General features: G+C 38.7%; 1 protein-coding gene across 7 annotated transcripts in view; it reads right to left on the bottom strand.

The window, feature by feature from the left end:
* The window catches only part of tbc1d1 (TBC1 (tre-2/USP6, BUB2, cdc16) domain family, member 1), a 65,868-nt gene that overhangs the window by 46,146 nt on the left and 1,853 nt on the right, over positions 1 to 17,869 (bottom strand). For 5 of the 7 annotated variants that reach the window (XM_074630143.1, XM_074630146.1, XM_074630142.1 and 2 more), the window contains exon 2: positions 17,204 to 17,850. In XM_074630143.1, the coding sequence (XP_074486244.1) occupies positions 17,204 to 17,809 (606 nt within the window). In that variant the 5' untranslated portion in view covers positions 17,810 to 17,850. Of the gene's footprint in view, positions 1 to 10,592; positions 10,799 to 17,203; positions 17,851 to 17,869 lie in introns of those variants that run through there. The other 2 variants (XM_074630148.1, XM_074630149.1) reach the window with 2 other exon arrangements.

Genomic DNA, 17,869 nt, shown 5'->3' on the forward strand with positions numbered 1-17,869 from the left:
GGGTATTTGTTGGCAGAGATGGAATATAATATTCATAACTATGTTTTCTTTAGTGTATATTCACCTGAAACTAAGAATCGTTTTTGTTAGCTTAGAATGAGGCCTTCATATCTAGTAGGTCCTCTTCACGGAGTGCGCCATGATTCCACTGTAGCATAGAACGGACAAACCAAACACTGGCTCTAGATAGGGCCATTCGCATTTTTATGTTACCTGAAGGCCACCATAGTTCTCTGACATGCTTGGAAAGGCTGGGGTGAGAGGAGGGGTATTCAGTTGGTTGCAATCTGCAACCTCACCGCTAGATGCCACTAAATCATGCACACTGGTCCTTTAAATGTGAGTCGTCCTACTTTAACGGGTGCAACTAGAGAGAAAGGGAGATGCCAATTAAGGACATTTACCAGCGTGACAGCGACGCCTGTATTGTTTCACCTTTTGTGCCTGTGTGTGTCATCATGGAGACACCTGCTGTAGCGGGAAGTAACACAGATGCGGTTTTGAGTAGTTTGAACCCGCGATTGCGTCACAACCCTGTGAGACTGTTCAAGATGCAAATTTTACAGGTGTGTAGTTGAGATCAAAATTAAGGTGGAGTTTGAAGATGGGTGTGGTCCGAGCAAGGGGGGCAACGGCGTCATTGGCCAAAAACAACGTCATGGTGAACCATGAGTGTGAAGGGCCTTAAAGACAGCATTCTACACGAATGAGTACTTTCACTTTTGATTTACAGTATTTTTTTGGCTGTTTATAATTTGGCACCTTTATTTAAGATTTTAAATGCAGGACTTTTACTAGTAGGAATACTTTTAGAGTGTGGTATTGCAACTATTACGTATACGTAAATAAAGGACGTGAGTACTTGTTGAACCACCGCAGCAGTTAGAGGATTACTCAGTAATACATTCCTGGGTGACATGCCAAACAACATAACCTTTATGAATTATGTCTGCTACCCATAATCTCCACCAAGGAGGTGATTATTTTGTTCTCGGGGGTTTGTCTGTGTTTTAGTTAGCAGGATATTTCATAAACTTGTGGACAGGATTATAGGATTTCTTTTCTATAGGATTTATTAATCTTTCTCAATCACTTGCTTTATCGAAAGAAATCACGCACACGTATGTCACGATTGTCTACCACAGCAACTGCAATGTAATGCAGATTTTATTTTTTAAATTATTAAAATAACAAATTTAAAGGATGTGGCAGCCTCATAATAGTATGCTCTCAGTAAATGCTTTCTGGGATTGAGTTTAAAAGCTTTTTTGTAACATGTTCCTGAAGACATTAGTGACATGTAATGCTGTTCTGTGGATACTGAGCAACAACTGAGAAACTTGGCCTGTTGTATAAGGAGTGACCAAGGGGACAAAACCAAACAAAAAATGTATCAAAATGGCTATAGATATTAATAAATTATTGCTTTTTTTAAAAATATATCATTTTAAAAAAGAATAAATTTAGAACAGGATTAGAATTGATGCATATTTTAAATATAACTAAATAACTAAACTAAATGTTGTTTCTGGAGCAGCAACAGTAATGTCACTATATAAACTCAGTTAGATCTCACTAGAAACAAATCTAAAATGTTAATAAAATAGATCCTATTCCTGACATAAATAGAGTGTGTTCCTACAATACTGAGTGGAGTTTATAAAGAATGAAGCCCACAGACATCAGTCAGTATCAGTCATTCCTCCTGCCTCCTGGCTGCTTTGTCTCAGCCAGCAGCTTAGTTTACAAGAATTTGACAAATTTGAATATATATGGCAAACTAAGCTAAACAGTTAGACTGCATACAGACAGTTTGTGTTTTAGCTTGTTTGTAACAATTCACTATTAGTTGAGATAGCGTGCTGTGCTTGTTTAAAACATAGCGGCACTGGATGAGAGACGGCGGACAGAGCAGATTGAAATAGGTATCGCTTTTGCTTAGAGAGAAGGGGAGAGGCTGTAACGTGATAATAAATTACACAAAAATGTTAAAAAAGTACGGATAAAAGAACCAGATTAAAGACTCCGGTCTTTAATAATTTAGCACAGAGGCAGCACAGATAGATTCAACCTCTCATAAATGGATACAAATTGGACCTTTAATGTCAACAGAATGGAAAAAGAGTGAAGGAGTAAGAGATACACAGAAAAAGAGACAAAAAAGGAAAAGAGAAAGCTTGTGCTCAGTTACAACATTAATTTGAATCACAATATATTTTACCTCAGGGCGTTTTAGCAATTTATTGACAAACAGCCAATGAATGTGTTCCGTGATTGACAGTGCGGACATGCTTTGACACAATGTGCCAACTCCATGTATGTGGCGTGTGCCTGTGTCATTAAATCATTTTACCAAGAACTCTTACAGACCCTCCTCTTTTTTTGCCTGTATATTTATATTCATGAAGTACAGTTAAACATCTCAGGATAAGAGGGGACTTTTGCAGCCTCTAAATTTGACTTTGTATTATAAAATGTCTGAGAGCAGCACGCTGCTTTCATAAACTGTTCTTGTTTTGAAGATAAGGGCCTCACTCCCACAGGAGGTATGGCACCAAACATAAACAGAGTCTGAGTCAGAGTCTTTACTGTTCTACTGGTTATTTTACCTATAGAATATGTTTTGCAACAATGGTTACATACGTACATAGTACATAAAAGATCCAGGTCATGAACCCATACTGGGTACGTTGATTGATATTTTCTAGTAGAATCTGAATCAAGTGAAAACCATTAATAGCATGACTATATTTAAAAAAATGAAAATATTTCATGGTAGTCTAAATAAAACTTGACTGATTTAATCCCCAAATAATCCAATAAAAACTAACAAAGCAGGTGCATATAGGCACTGGCTATATTGCCGATTCTATTACAACCATGCACAAATAATGGAGGTTATTGTTTTAACGCCTTGGAAGCTAGTGAGGCAGAATTATAGGTCAATATTTTGGTGATTTAAGACCCTGTTCAGACAGAAAAACATAAAGCACACTGAAGACAATAAGTACATTGATAGTGGGAGAGAAACGGAAAGATCAGTTGTGACCAGCCACAATGAAAAAAACAGGAATGCAGATTTGTTTTCATTGACCCGTTCTCACTCCTTGTTTACCTCTTGTCTTTTGACAGGTGATTTGCACTTCATCTACTCAGTTTTCAACTTTCCTACTTTGTGCTCTGCAACAAAAAAATGTGCAGGGTGTATCATAACACCTAGTGAACCTCTGTGATTTTCTTCCATTAGAATACACAGCATTCAAAAGTCTCTCTTAAGCATTTGGCCGTACATTTAGCCCAAACAAATTACCAGGAGCCACAAATTTAGCATCATTTATCACTGATAGCCGATGTTTTCATCCGATATACTGACAACATATCAACCAGTGACACCAAAACTGCACTGCATTGACCCATGATTTCTGCATTACATTGGACAACTATGTTTTATTTCCCTCAACCCTGATGTCTTGAATGCTTGAGGAGGCAGATAAATAAGACTTAAATAAGACTTGATCAGCAAACAACGGAAACCAATGAGAGATTTAGCCCATGACCGATTCCCAATGTGTTCATTGTGTTGCCCAAACCTACTTATGCAGCAGAAATGCTACATTTCATTTTATTAAAACGCTTATTTTCCCCCCCTTCTTTGTGCCATCTTTTACCCATAAACTCAGAGACACCATACAATTTCCTACTACCTGTTTACCGTCTACCAACCTCATCGGCACCCAGACACCATCTTTCTCACCCTCTAGCTTCTAGTGTCTACTTGTTTTTAATCATCCTGGCATGAGAGTGGAGTCTGCTATCTGTCCACTAACAACAGAGCTCTCTCTGTTTTGCTTACCTCTCCCCCCACCCCCTTCCTCTTCCTTCTGCTTTCACTGCTTGATTCTCAGAAACACTTCAACCAGCAGATACATTTAGTCCTTGCATGTACCTCTCCTCTCACATTAAAGACACAGAACGGCCGTAAAGAGGAGGAGGAGGAGGATTTGTTTTTCTTAATTGTACTGGTCACGTCTAGTCAGCCCACCTACGCCAGCTTCACTCCCACTGCTTTGTTTGGCTGATAACGGCTCCTAAACTGCTCAGCATGATGATGTTATTATCTCTACTGTTTTCACATTAAGTCACTCCCTTCCTAATGCCTTTGAAGTTGAAACCTCTCTCTGTACAAGTAAATTTCACTTAACTATCTATGACAAACATGCCAAGAGATGCAAAATTGCAAATAATTAAATTGTTAGTTATTTTTTGTGGCTTCTCATTTAAGAAGGTTAAACTGAAAGAAAAATAGAAACAATTAGTGAATTAACTGATCAACAGAAAACTAATCTGCAACTGTTTTGATAATTGTTTTATAATTTGAGTCATTTTTCGATGGGCATTTATTCACAGTTTTGTTGTCATTTCACAGACAAAATGATATATCAAGAAAATAATCAGCATATTAAATTGATAATGAAAATAATAGTTTGTGCAGCCTTAAAAGAAATGTATACCGTTTCCTAAATCAGTTTCTGTGATCATGCGGGAGAGAAAACCAATAACCTGTTTCTAAGAAATGATGGTTGTAGTCACTAATAGCATGCCGGGGATCTCTCCACCTTTGATGAATGCAAACAGACACACTCTTTGTACGTTCTCATCGTCATGTGTCAACCATTCTGGGATTTCTTATTCCAATACTTCCCCATTTTAGACTGCTTGAACAAGGCTAAAACATCTGATTTGGAGTTGTGGATTGAAAGGATTGAGGAGTGGAGAGAGAGTTTTCTCCTCAGAGGGCAGTGTTGGCTATAGACACACAGCATCTTGTTCTGCGTAACATGTACATGATCTCAGACAGGAAGGCAGTTGGACGCAGCCTCAGGCTGTGACCCACAAACTTGGCCTCTCGCAGAGGAACAACATTGAAAAAGCATGTTGTCTCTCACCAAACCAGTATTAAATAGAACTACTGTTGTACTGACCTCCAAAAGAAGGAAGTTACACAAGTACCACCGGTAAAAGAGAAGCTGCAATTCAGTGCAATAAACAAAATAAACTTTTCAGTGTTTGTCAAAGAGAGCAAAAAGGTCAAAGGAGAGAATATCATATGAATGGCATAGTCAGAGACCAGGACTGTCTGACAAAATGATTAAACAAGCACACAAATTAAGCTTATTTTATAGATGTATGTCTACATCACTCAAACGTTCTCGACTCTTTGGCTACATTCGACTTCTCTCTTTCTAGACTTTGTATCTAGTTTCCCTCTTACAAGGCTGAGGGACTCCAGTACAGCCATGAGTTCCACATTTATTAAACAGCATTAGGCTGATATGACAAGAAGTTTGCTCAACAAATGTAACTCCAATTGTCTACCTAAACCCAAATTTATAGAATCATCAACTTAGACACTCAAAAGTAATGTAGTATCTAGTTTTAACCCTACTAAATGATCTGTTTTAATGAATAAACTAGTAAAACATGGACAAAAGCTACACACAGATATAAATAACTCTCATCGGGGTCTGAAATTAGCGCTCGACAACCGCCAAATGTGGGTAAATTGTTGTCAGTGGCGGGTAAAATCGTCAGGCCACCCGCCACTGCTAATGCCAAAAACGTTTTTTAATCAAAGCAAAAAATACAATAACTTATTTCCTAATCATTTGAATTGTGTTTTTATGCAATTAACCACTATAGATGACAATAACAAAATACAGTGCCCTCCCTCCCATGAAAAATAGGGCTCCCCGGAAGCTATAGTGTAATTTGAACACTGTAATTTACCATGCATATAATGTTTTTTGTTTAAAATATATCGAACCTTGAATGATATCAGTTCTAAAATGTTATTCCTTCATTTAGCACATAGATTTCAAAAGTGGCAGATAGTGCCAAAAATAAAATAATGAAAAAAGTTAATTTCAGACCCTACTCTCATTCACCATCTTAATCAAAACACTGTAAAGAAACACTGTATGTCAAATTTACCGCACTAGCCTAACTGGACATTTCCCTTATTATGAGCCTGACTAGAGATGCCAGGAGGTCAAAATTAGAAGTTTCAGAGGAATGCCCCCAGAAAACCACACACCAGCTAGAAAATCTACAACAGCGATGACGAGCCAGCGAAAAGTCCCATTTCTGCACTTCTCATGGTCATGTGCCTGGGTCTTGTGGAGCGAAGCCAGAGCTCACAGAAGTCCAAAGTACAAGAGCCGTATAACAGACGAGAAACACCACTTACAGAAAGTGAAGCACAAAAGAAAGAAAGAGGAAAAGAGATTTGAAGGGTGGAGGGTGGAGGGGGGGTAAGGCAGGAAGAGCCACAGGGTGACTGAACTGGTTCGCCACAAGAGTCCAGCACATTGACATCAGCCTATTGGGATTAAGGAGCTACTTCACAGCACAAAGACAAGCGAGGCAGAGATGACGAACTCATTCAAATGTGATAAGAGGGACACAATGTAGGGGCTTGTTGTCAGAGCGCTGTGCTGAGTCAGAATGAACTCTTGGGTAGGAATAAATGAGGTCAGTAAGGCTCACAGATAATGTTCTCATCTCAGAAGATTGTTAGGTGTAGCTCAAAGACTGACAGGGTGACGGATGAGACGAGCAAGGGAAAGACAGACTGCTAGATAAATAGACAAAAAGCAGACTGACAAGGACAGACGCTCGGTTATATAAAGACAGGAAAGGTGCCTCCAGTTTACAGGCTTGTTTAAAATTACAACAAAGACTGTGTCACATGAAGAGGGAGGGTAAAGCATGTGAGACCAAAGGGATTACAAGAAGAGGGTATGGCAGAGAAGGACATTCCAAGCACTATAGTCTCTCTTTGGGACAATTAGGATAATCATTAACCCCAATCGCTTTTGTTTTGAAAGTCATTTTTTTTGTCATGATCAAAATTCTGCCTGAAATACTTTCTTAGTTGAGACAAGACAGTTGTTTTATCTGAGGAAGTTATATGTCAGCCCTTTCAGTCAAGTCATTCTGGAGAATTTCTGTCAAGCAACATCTTTCATTAAACCAAGTAAATACTCTCTTATCATCATCCCCACCTATATCATAGTTTTCCATCACAACTCAAAACTATATCACAAATAAAACAGCAAAAAGGGCCACACTACCCTTCAGTTCAAATGCTGATACGGAGTCTGACAGACTGCTGAAGTGAGAGCTCGAGACAGACTATACAGTATGTGACTAATACGGCGTACGAAACGGCTTGCCTCCTCTTCCAGGAGTGAAACCCTGGCATAAGCACAATGACTCTGGAGGTGATATCCTCGTGACTCACTCACACGCTCGCTTACATACACCTACATTTGGCTTGTGTTTACAAGAGCTAAGCAGACTGGATTTTCATGTACTCTACTTTATAGAGAGTCTGACAGTCAGTAAGCCACTGATTAACAGAACCAGCAGCTTTGACAACATCCAGTTGAGGACATATGCCATATTTAAAAGGACCAATATGTAATATATTTACAGGCATAAATCATAGACAACAACGCTACAGCCAGTATGTTCTTCTTTGAAATTCCCACTCCGGTCCGAAAACGTCTGTTTTTGTTTTGGCAGGTGTGATCCCGTCCACTGCCCATTTCAACACACCGATGCCATATATGAAACAAATCGGCATGCAAACACATCCTTCTGCAGCCATGGAAGCAAGCAAACGAACTGGATCAACAGAGATAACATGACGTTAGATTCTACCGGACCTGAAAAGCCTCGGCACATCCCTCTGTGGTCTGGTCACAGCCAGTGAAGTGATTCTGACTACTGCTGGTGGCCGGAGGCTAACCCTCAAATTGAGAAAACATGCGCTACTATCAGTCACAGCAGAGGAGCGGACGGGCCACAGCTCCAACGTTTTGAATTTGGACTGCTGTTACCCATTTTAAACGCTAGCTGTCAGCGCTACATACTGCTCCTTTAATAACTAGAATGATTATTCACTGTTACAAAAACCATGTTGCGCAACACCATGAGCGAGGAGGACGATGCACTGAGCAGATTTCTCTGATACAAATGAGACTGTGCCAACTGGTAAGAAAACAACTAATGATTATTTTCATTATAGAAAAATATGCACATTATTTTCTTCATTAATCAATTAATCATTTAGTCAAAAAATTAAAAAAAGTGAAAAATGCCCATCATATGTTGCAAGAACCCAAGGTGATGTGTTTGCACAACTAAGGGCCTTTATAGCCGGGAGGGTGCCAAATAAACGACACGAAAATGTGAAATACTCGGCTGCAAATATTACACATCAAAATGATTCATACGAATTATGCAAATTTGCAACAGTTGCAACACTTTTTCAGTAAATCACGATCACACAAATGCAGGCTATGGGCTATTTGGGATTTATACATCATTATTACATAGTTACATAAAAAAAACAAAGCATTTGAATACTAATTTGGAGGTTGATTACCATGACAATGGTCGAAGCTTTGAAGCATTCGGATCAGCCCTAATTCGCAGTATGAAAGCTCAGAAAAATCAACAATGTTCCCAAAAAAAGGATGTCGCTTTTTCGCCGCATAATATTCACGTTCTGTGTGAATGTATTCATGACAAAAACAACAGTTCGAAAACATATATTGTTGTGTGAAAAAAAAAAAATGCCCCCAGTGTGCAATGGCTTTAATAGTAATTGGCCACAATTCCTTAAAGGGACTGTTTGTAACTTCTTACACGTAGAAATCACCCGGGTCCGTGTCCCATGCGCGCTCGCATATGCGCGCTCACATATGCGCGCTCACATATGCGCGCTCACGTGTAGCTACGCTGTTCAGACAAGTCTCCAACACAAACTACTTTTGAGCGATGCTCGTTCATGTCTATGTAGAGCGAGCACAAGCGCGAGCCAGACGCTGACTTTCGTTCACTTAACAGCCACAGGTGTCGCTGTTAACAAGCATTTCTGATTCTTACAAACAGTCCCTTTAAATGATTCAATTATCAAATAATTACAAATACATTTTCTGTCAATAGACTAATCAATTAATCAAATTATTATTTCATCTCTAATAGACATCACTTCAAAATATATAAAGTAATAGCAGTGAAGATATGACAAGACCCCCACCACAGGCACACACACTATGGTTTGCAACAGATAAACAACAATAATAAACCTGATCTACAGCACATGCTGTAATAAAATACCTGTTTAAACACATCCATAGAAAAATACCAAATGTAATTTTATCTTCAAATTTAAAAATAAGTTTTTCATCATAATCTAATAATGTATATACATTATTCAAATCAAACTGCTGTCAAATGTGTAAACCTAATAGCGATCCTCAATATTAACAACAGTCAGCAAACCATTCAGTGAAGACATTTTCCACTCATCATTTCTTGACCAGTTACGGTGAGGTACTTAACCAGTTATGGTAAGGTACTTGACCAGTTATGGTGAGGTACTTGACCAGTTATGGTGAGGTACTTGACCAGTTATGGTGAGGTACTTGACCAGTTATGGTGAGGTACTTGACCAGTTATGATGAGATACTTAACCAGTTATGGTAAGATAATTGACCAGTTATGGTAAGATAATTGACCAGTTATGGTAAGATAATTGACCAGTTATGGTTAAAGATACTTGACCAGTTATGGTAAGATAATTGACCAGTTATGGTAAAACATACTTGACCAGTTATGGTAAGATATTTGACCAGTTATGGTAAAACATACTTGACCAGTTATGGTAAGATATTTGACCAGTTATGGTAAAACATACTTGACCAGTTATGGTGAGGTACTTGACCAGTTATGGTAAAAGATACTTGACCAGTTATGGTGAGGTACTTGACCAGTTATGGTGAGGTACTTAACCAGTTATGGTAAAACATACTTGACCAGTTATGGTAAGATATTTGACCAGTTATGGTAAAAGATACTTGACCAGTTATGGTGAGGTACTTGACCAGTTATGGTAAAAGATACTTGACCAGTTATGGTGAGGTACTTAACCAGTTATGGTAAAAGATACTTGACCAGTTATGGTGAGGTACTTAACCAGTTATGGTAAAAGATACTTGACCAGTTATGGTGAGGTACTTAACCAGTTATGGTAAAAGATACTTGACTAGTTATGGTGAGGTACTTGACCAGTTATGGTGAGGTACTTGACCAGTTATGGTGAGGTACTTGACCAGTTATGGTGAGGTACTTGACCAGTTATGGTGAGGTACTTAACCATTTACCACAGTATAGCCACATGTCACACATACAGTTAACAGAAAGAGGAGCAGCAGTCTGTGTTAAAGGTCACTTGTTATATACTCTGTCAAACAGGCAGACACATACATGACATAAAGACTGTAGTTACATTAATAAATGTAATGTCATAATGTATGTTAAATAGTAAAGAACACGTTACTAGACATGTAAAGACTATTCTAATGTTGTTGTGTAACTTAAAGCCAACGTTATCGAGAGATAACTTGTTGAACTTGGGTAACAACAGGTTGCGCTAATTGAGCTAATGTGGATGTTCGCTAACAACCCCAGGTTAACGTTAGCTAACTCCTCCACTTTAACAGCTTTGAAACGTCACTTACATCTTTCTGCTCTTGTTTGTTGAATAGGTTGAGTCGCTGGAATCGTGCTTTCATCCCATCCGCCATAAACCTGACAAAAAGCGAGATATCTGAACGAGTACTCCTCCGAGACTCGTCTCTCTCTCTTGACAGTGTGGGACAACTTCAGTATCATCTCATTGGAAAGTTGCTTCTGCTCCTGAAGCAGCAGAGGATCCTGCGGTTAACTGTCAAGATCTACAGCATTACATCACATCCGGTTCTGGAATTTCAAAGTAAGATAATAACCAATCAACTTCATATGGTATATCCTTTAAACCAGGGGTCAGGGGTCTTTAGCCCCTCTCTAGTGGCTCCCTGTGGATTTATTAAAATGGAAATGATTAACTGTTTTTTGTTTACATTTTTATTTGTATTTATCATTGTTGAAGGTCTATGGTACGACGGAGTATTAGGGCCACATTGAGAAAAAAAAAATCTGAGATTTCGAGAAAAAAGTAATAATATTATTAATATATTAGTAATTTTTACTATTTATTTTCAGAAATTTCAAAGTAAGATAATACTTACTAATCAACTTCATATGGATATCCTTTCTTTTTTTTTCTTTCAAAAGGTCTTTTTTATGAATTGTCAATAATCAATAGAACAGTCACTATACAGGGAAAGTTCATTTTTGATTTTCTGAACAACACTCACCCCATGACACAACACAACACATCACATATATTTTTTCTTGTGGCCTTCTTTTTGCTGGGTCCTGATCCCAGTAAGCCTTTGAGTACTCTTTGTCATGTTGTTGGTATGTCTGTCTCTTGTCTGTGCTCAACCTTATTGTCAATACGGATGCCATCCTCTATTTTTGCTGCAAAACAAATCTACCTACAGGTACAAATAAAGTCACCTGAACCTGATCAATCAATCATACCTGACAACGACGTACACACAGACAGCCACAGCTGGTCACAAAGGACCTAACTGATTCTCAATCATGGATACATATTCAAATTGTAGAAAATACAACACAGGGAGAGTATCCACAAATAAGTCATGAAATAATAATAAGAAAAAGAAAAAAAAATGAGATATATATATATATATATATATACATACCTACACACACACACACACACACACATACACACACATATATACACACATATACACGTACACACATATATATACACACACACACACACACATATATATATATATATATATATATAAATAGAAGAAAAAATAATAATAATTAAAATAATGATAATAATGAATAAATAAATAAAATAAAACTTTAAATGGATATCCTTTAAACGCTACATTGATATGCCATAGAGACTGGCCGACACAGGCAGACCTGGCTGTTTAGAGAAGACAGGCTGTGTCAGCTCAGTACACAGGAGACAGGTGGAGACAGAGCAACATTTCCTGCTATTCTTTACAAAAATTAAATGTAAACTCCCAAGAATTTGATTACCTCTCTGACCAAAATAAAATGCAACATCTACTTGGAGAAAATATTGTCATCGCCATAGAAGCTGCAGGATACGTCAATGCATGTCACAGCGAGTGCATGTCTAAGAGACAACCACACATAATAGATGTAACTCACACTGCCTTTTATTTATTCCTCTACTTCGTGTTTTTTTTTTTTTTTTTTTTTTTTTTACATTTATCCTTTGATATTGCAATATATTGTTATTAATTGGGCTTGGTAAATGGTAAATGGACTTGCATTTATATAGCGCTTTTCTAGTCTTCAGACCACTCAAAGCGCTTTACACTACATGTCAGCATTTACCCATTCATACACTGATGGCAGAGGCTGCTAAGGTGCCAACTTTGCCCATAAGGATCTAATCTAAATACTCATTCACACACCAATGGCCATGCTTTCGGGAGCAATTTGGGGTTAAGTGTCTTGCTCAAGGATGCATCGACATGTGACCCTGAGCAGCCGGAGATCTAACCACCGACCTTCCGATTGGTGGACAACCTGCTCTACCCTCTGAGCCACAGCCGCCCTATTAATTGTTCTTTATTTGTTTGTTTTATTGACACAACGAACAATAATTACTTCTTAATTGTTTTCTTCCATTTACATGCATGTTCTTTTTAAATATCTATATACTGTAATTTGCTTAATGAATTGTATATATATATGTTTATGTTTTTATTTTGTTCTTTTTTTAAAAATTTGTATTTATTATTGAATTCATGCATTGGCAATATTGTTCAACTGACAGTCATGCCAATAAAGCAAATTGAATTGAATCGATATGCTTTTACTTTGAAGGCCAATTGACTAGCTTCCGTCTTTATTCCAGCTGAAGTGTGGTGAACTTGTCGTGGTTAAATCCTCCAATACGTCTGGAGAACAGGGTGGACACAGTTCCTGTCCCGGGGTACTCAAACTTTAGGCGGTAGACTTCACTTTACCGTTACATGATTAACATTGTGTCCATTATCTTCGTTGGTATGACTGAATATAATCAGTATTTCCGGTCTGTAAGCAGAGCAGAACCAATCAAGCAGGAATGAGTGCTCATGGGAAATACACTGCAGCTGATAGCTGGGACTGAATAGTGGACTTCATGACCCAGAAGTTTCAGACCGGTGTTATGTTTAAGTCCTTTGGTCAACATTTGACACAGTTTTGTCTCAAGCTCCACAGCCTCAGTGCAGATCCGGTTACAGTTTGTATTGTAGATTACTTTGACAGTGTGACATCCAGCAACATGTGTACTAATGAAATAATAGGAAAACTACTGTAACTAGGCCATATCTAATCTTTGTTTTTATCACCAGTTGCTATTAAAGAGTGATTAAATTAATTCCCCATTCACTATATCTTTTTAATAGTCTACCGGACTAATCAAACCCACATGTTTATCATGCAGTTCTAGGACTCAATTATGAAAACATACACAGACACAGACAGATTCAGGAAATCCTTTGTCCCCTGAGCCATCAAACTGTACATCACCTGTCTAGGGAGGGGCCGGGGGACAAAGGAGTACGGTCTGCAGGACAGATAATGCACACAGTGCACTTTCATAGACAAAGCTACTGGAGTTACCCTGCACTATACTCTTTTTTAACAGTCTCTTCTGCACTACATTCACTTTTTAATAGTCCTGTATCACAGCTGTTACCCTGCACTATATTCAGTTTTAACAGTTTTCTTCATCTCCTTGTATTTTTATATCTGGTATATTGTTTTGTACTTTGCACTACTAACTTTTTTACTGCCTTTTTACTAACATGTTTTGCACTATGGAACTGTGATGCTGGAAACTTGAATTTCCCTCGGGATCAATAAAGTTACTATCTATCCATCTGTCCATTTATCTATATTTAATGGCAAGTAGAAATAGTAATAGCCTATACAATAGTTAGTAGTGGAGAATGGAGTTTCACATAGTCTTAGGTAAATATTTACTAAATATCTAATGAAGATGAAGCAGTGAGTTTGGATTAGGGCTATCCCGAATATAATTTTTTTGGCTTCTAAGCTTTGGTGAGAAATATTGGAAGGTTTTCAAAGCTTCGAAACCGGCGCAGCGCAACAGGCTGACATGTTCTTCTGTCTGTCTGTCTCCATCTCCCCCATTTCAGTGCCCGCACTACTGAAACACACACGCACCTCTACACACCACAAACATGATATCCGTCTGAGAATTACTAATAATAATAATGTTGAATATGAATAAGGAATACTATTGTGGGATTATTCCTTATTTCATGGGCTTTTTTAATGTACATTATTATTACATACTTTTATATATTTAAAAAAAAAAAATGAAGTGTTTGAATAATGATTTGGAGGTCGATTACCATGGCAACGGTCGAAGGTTCGAAGCATTAGATGAGACTTTGTTGTCAGATTCCTCTGATTTTTTCTGTCAAAAGCAAACTCTGTCTCACATGCATGGAATCTTATATTGGGGTGATTAGTGTGTAATTAAAGTTGACTACATATTTACTTCATCAGATGTTGATATCTAAAAGAGAATAGTTATTTTCAGTCATTTAATCACTATGAATTAATCACCAATGGTCAAAACTAGCATCCTAATTTCAACGGTGAACACTGACTAGAGAAGGTTATTGTGTCAAAGTAGTGAGTAATAAAACACTGTAAATTGAATGGACCAGTGCCTTTTAACTGGCCAACCTTTGACTAGATAACGATAAAATACGTACAAGTAGTAGTAATACTGAAATATATAATCTTTAATCCTTACCATCTGTTAATTCGCAGAATAGTGATTAATTAATAGTAATAATAAAGCTAAGTTCAATACAAATAATGACATACTTAAGTAGCCTACTAGTTAGCTAGAAAAACATAAATTAGCAGCAACCAAAGTCTAACAAACAACAACAAACCCGAATGAATTTAGAAAATGTTCACACTGAAACATTGTGAACTTTGTACACTTCAGTGGTGACACCCAGTGGTTAGTTTCTGCCACTCCAGGAGCAGCGAGGGAAACCCCCCAGACCCTCAGAGACAGAAGAGGATGTTTTTCTTTTCCTCTGCAGTGATTTAAATTATGTTTATATTTTCCTGTAATGGTTATTTTTACGACAAACAAATAATTTTTGTAACATACATCATGTCCCACATCTCTCCATGAAAATAAAGCACTGCACAGTGAATATCAAAATACAGCCAATGAATTGGATTTTGAAGACCTTGAATGTCTCGTATTACTGGTATTATGTATAAAATGTCTCATTTATCTCATTTTTCAGCAGTTCAAATTATGCATCCCCTTGCCTGTACCCTTATAGAATCATCAAAGTCTGCTACCACATCTACTGCATGCTGGACCAATGCTGCTTTACCTTTCAGTTCTGCACTGGCTCAAATTTGTATGTTTTCAGAAACTACTTTTAGATTAAAAAAAAAAAAGGTCACAGTTAATTTCACAAGGGTTCGTAATGTGCCTGTTATGATGAAGTACAGAAAAATGTAATTTTAAGTATTAACATTTACTTCTTCTGCATCTTCTGCAGCTCTGTGATTGAATGCGAGCCTGTACATAAACACCTGGATGTTTGCTGCTCATGAAATCACGATGCAAATGAATGTACCATCACCTCCTCCAACCTGACAGAGTGTGGTTTTGTGTATGTGTGTGTGGTTCTGTGTTTCCTGTGTAAACTGTTTACAGTGCTGGTGGTGTGTGTGTGTGTGTGTGTGTGTGTGGTTTTGGTTCTGAAGGGCCAGGCATGTTTCCCAACTCATGCACCTTTACTGTATTAAATAAGAACTTAACTCACAATATCTAATAAACTAAAGCAAAATTAGGCTTGTAAAGTCCTTTAGTGGTGCCCAAGGATTGCACACATTTTCAGTGTGTGTGTGTGTGTCCCAATGTGACAGAGCCAGAGCAACAGGTGGTCAGCCTGACATCATCATCATCGCATTCTTGAAAGGGCTGAAGAGAGATAGAGAGAGAGAGAGAACAAGCATCCACACACACCATCACACACATACCAAAAACACATCACAACAGGCGCTGGGCCACAGGAAGTGGTCGCCATGGCAACATGGTTCTACATCCTGCTTGGTTAATGTAAAGCGAGAGCTGATTTGACTCTCACTGAAGCACACACACACACACAGAACAAATGCCTGAACTGTAATCCCAACACATGAACAGCCCATGTGTATATAAAATCAGTTTATCTACATGTGTGCATTTACACCATACACTAGATTAAGTGATATATTTATACACACACACACAAACACTTATATTTACAGTAAATCACACAGTACATGCTGGCTGTCCATATATTTGAAGCATATGCAGGCATTTGTTATTTGAGCCCAGACGAGTGCGCATGTGCCTCGTGAAGAGCAAGAAAAACCCGCCCTAAATCAAGGTCAAGCTGACATTTTGTTTCCTGACTTCTTTGATTCATTTAGCATCCTCCATTGTCTCCATCTCTCCAAAGTCTTCGGTATGTTGGGCACGGCATGCAATGAAGATGCTATCAAATGTCTCTGGCTAGACCCGGACGCCAGCTGCAACTTTGCAGTGCAGAAGCTGTTGACCAAGCACGCCATGTGGAGGAGAGGTGAAAGGATTTAGAGGTCAGGAGTCTGCTGGTCAGCACAGCGTGCGAATGTGTGTTTATGTTGTTGAACTAAAAGCACAGCGTACATGGACTTCCATAATGCCAAAGCAAGATCCAGTTTCTTTCAGCGGGATGTCATTATAAATACTGTCAGGCTGAATGCTTAAGCGGCTCTTTGTCATCAAATATAAGTAGGCGGATCCCTGATTCTCATGTCGTTCTAATAGTTGTTTTTCTGTTCAAGAGTCTAATCTGACATGCCAAATCTCTGTGTACTTTTATACCCCGAGTGTGTGTTGATGCGTTTTTGTTTGACATATGTTGTTCCGAGTTATGAGACTGTTCCTTGACTTATGAAGTAATTGCGTCTGCCATTGGAGTACAGATTATTTGCCTTCCTTTGTAGTTGTGTTTTGTAATTGTGATATTGTTATTTTAGAGTATACCTTTTCCATTGTTGTTTGTTTCTTTGCATACACCTGTATATTATGCCACTAGTGTTTCATCTCATATTATCTGATTTATACACACACACTTACCTTGGTGCTGTCCTGGCACTGGAAGACATAGCAGGAGCAGTTGGGTTTGTCTCTGACCAGGCAGCCGAAGCTGCTGGGCTCCTGGCTGTTGTGAATTAGCTTAGTCACTTGGTGAGGCCGACATTGAAACAGCACCGTGTGTGTCAAAGGGTCCCAGGCAACTCCTTCTCCCAGAACGGACACACATCGCACCCACGATGCTGACACACACAGAAAAACTGTCTGATTACGGGTAGAAGGGTCCAGCTGTCCTGGAGACCGCAACCCAGCACCAGGACTCTTCTCTGCAGGCCGAGACTTGCTGATCTCAGCCACCACCCAGGGCAGCATGGCCATGGTGGTCAGGTGGTGGACCGGCAGAGAACCGATCAGCGTCAGTTTGTATCGTACCTCCTCCTCCTCCTCGCTTTCTTCCTCTACCTTTTCCCCCCATGTTGCAATTCTCTTCCTAGCAGAGTAGAGCTTCTGAGGTGTGGAAGCAGTGAGATGTGACAGTGATGGATATGAGTGGTGGTTTGAAGCTACGTTAGGAAGAGGTTTCTCAGAGCTCCCTGGCCTAGAGGGATCATGTCTTCTGGTCTTCACTTCAAAGTAGAGTCCCTCCATGGCTGGTAGGGCCGGAGGCAGCGGTGTGCCTCTGCTTTTACCTGCAAAACATCAGTTAGA

The sequence above is a fragment of the Sebastes fasciatus genome, chromosome 3 (assembly GCF_043250625.1).
Source record: "Sebastes fasciatus isolate fSebFas1 chromosome 3, fSebFas1.pri, whole genome shotgun sequence".
Taxonomy (NCBI): Eukaryota; Metazoa; Chordata; class Actinopteri; order Perciformes; family Sebastidae; genus Sebastes; species Sebastes fasciatus.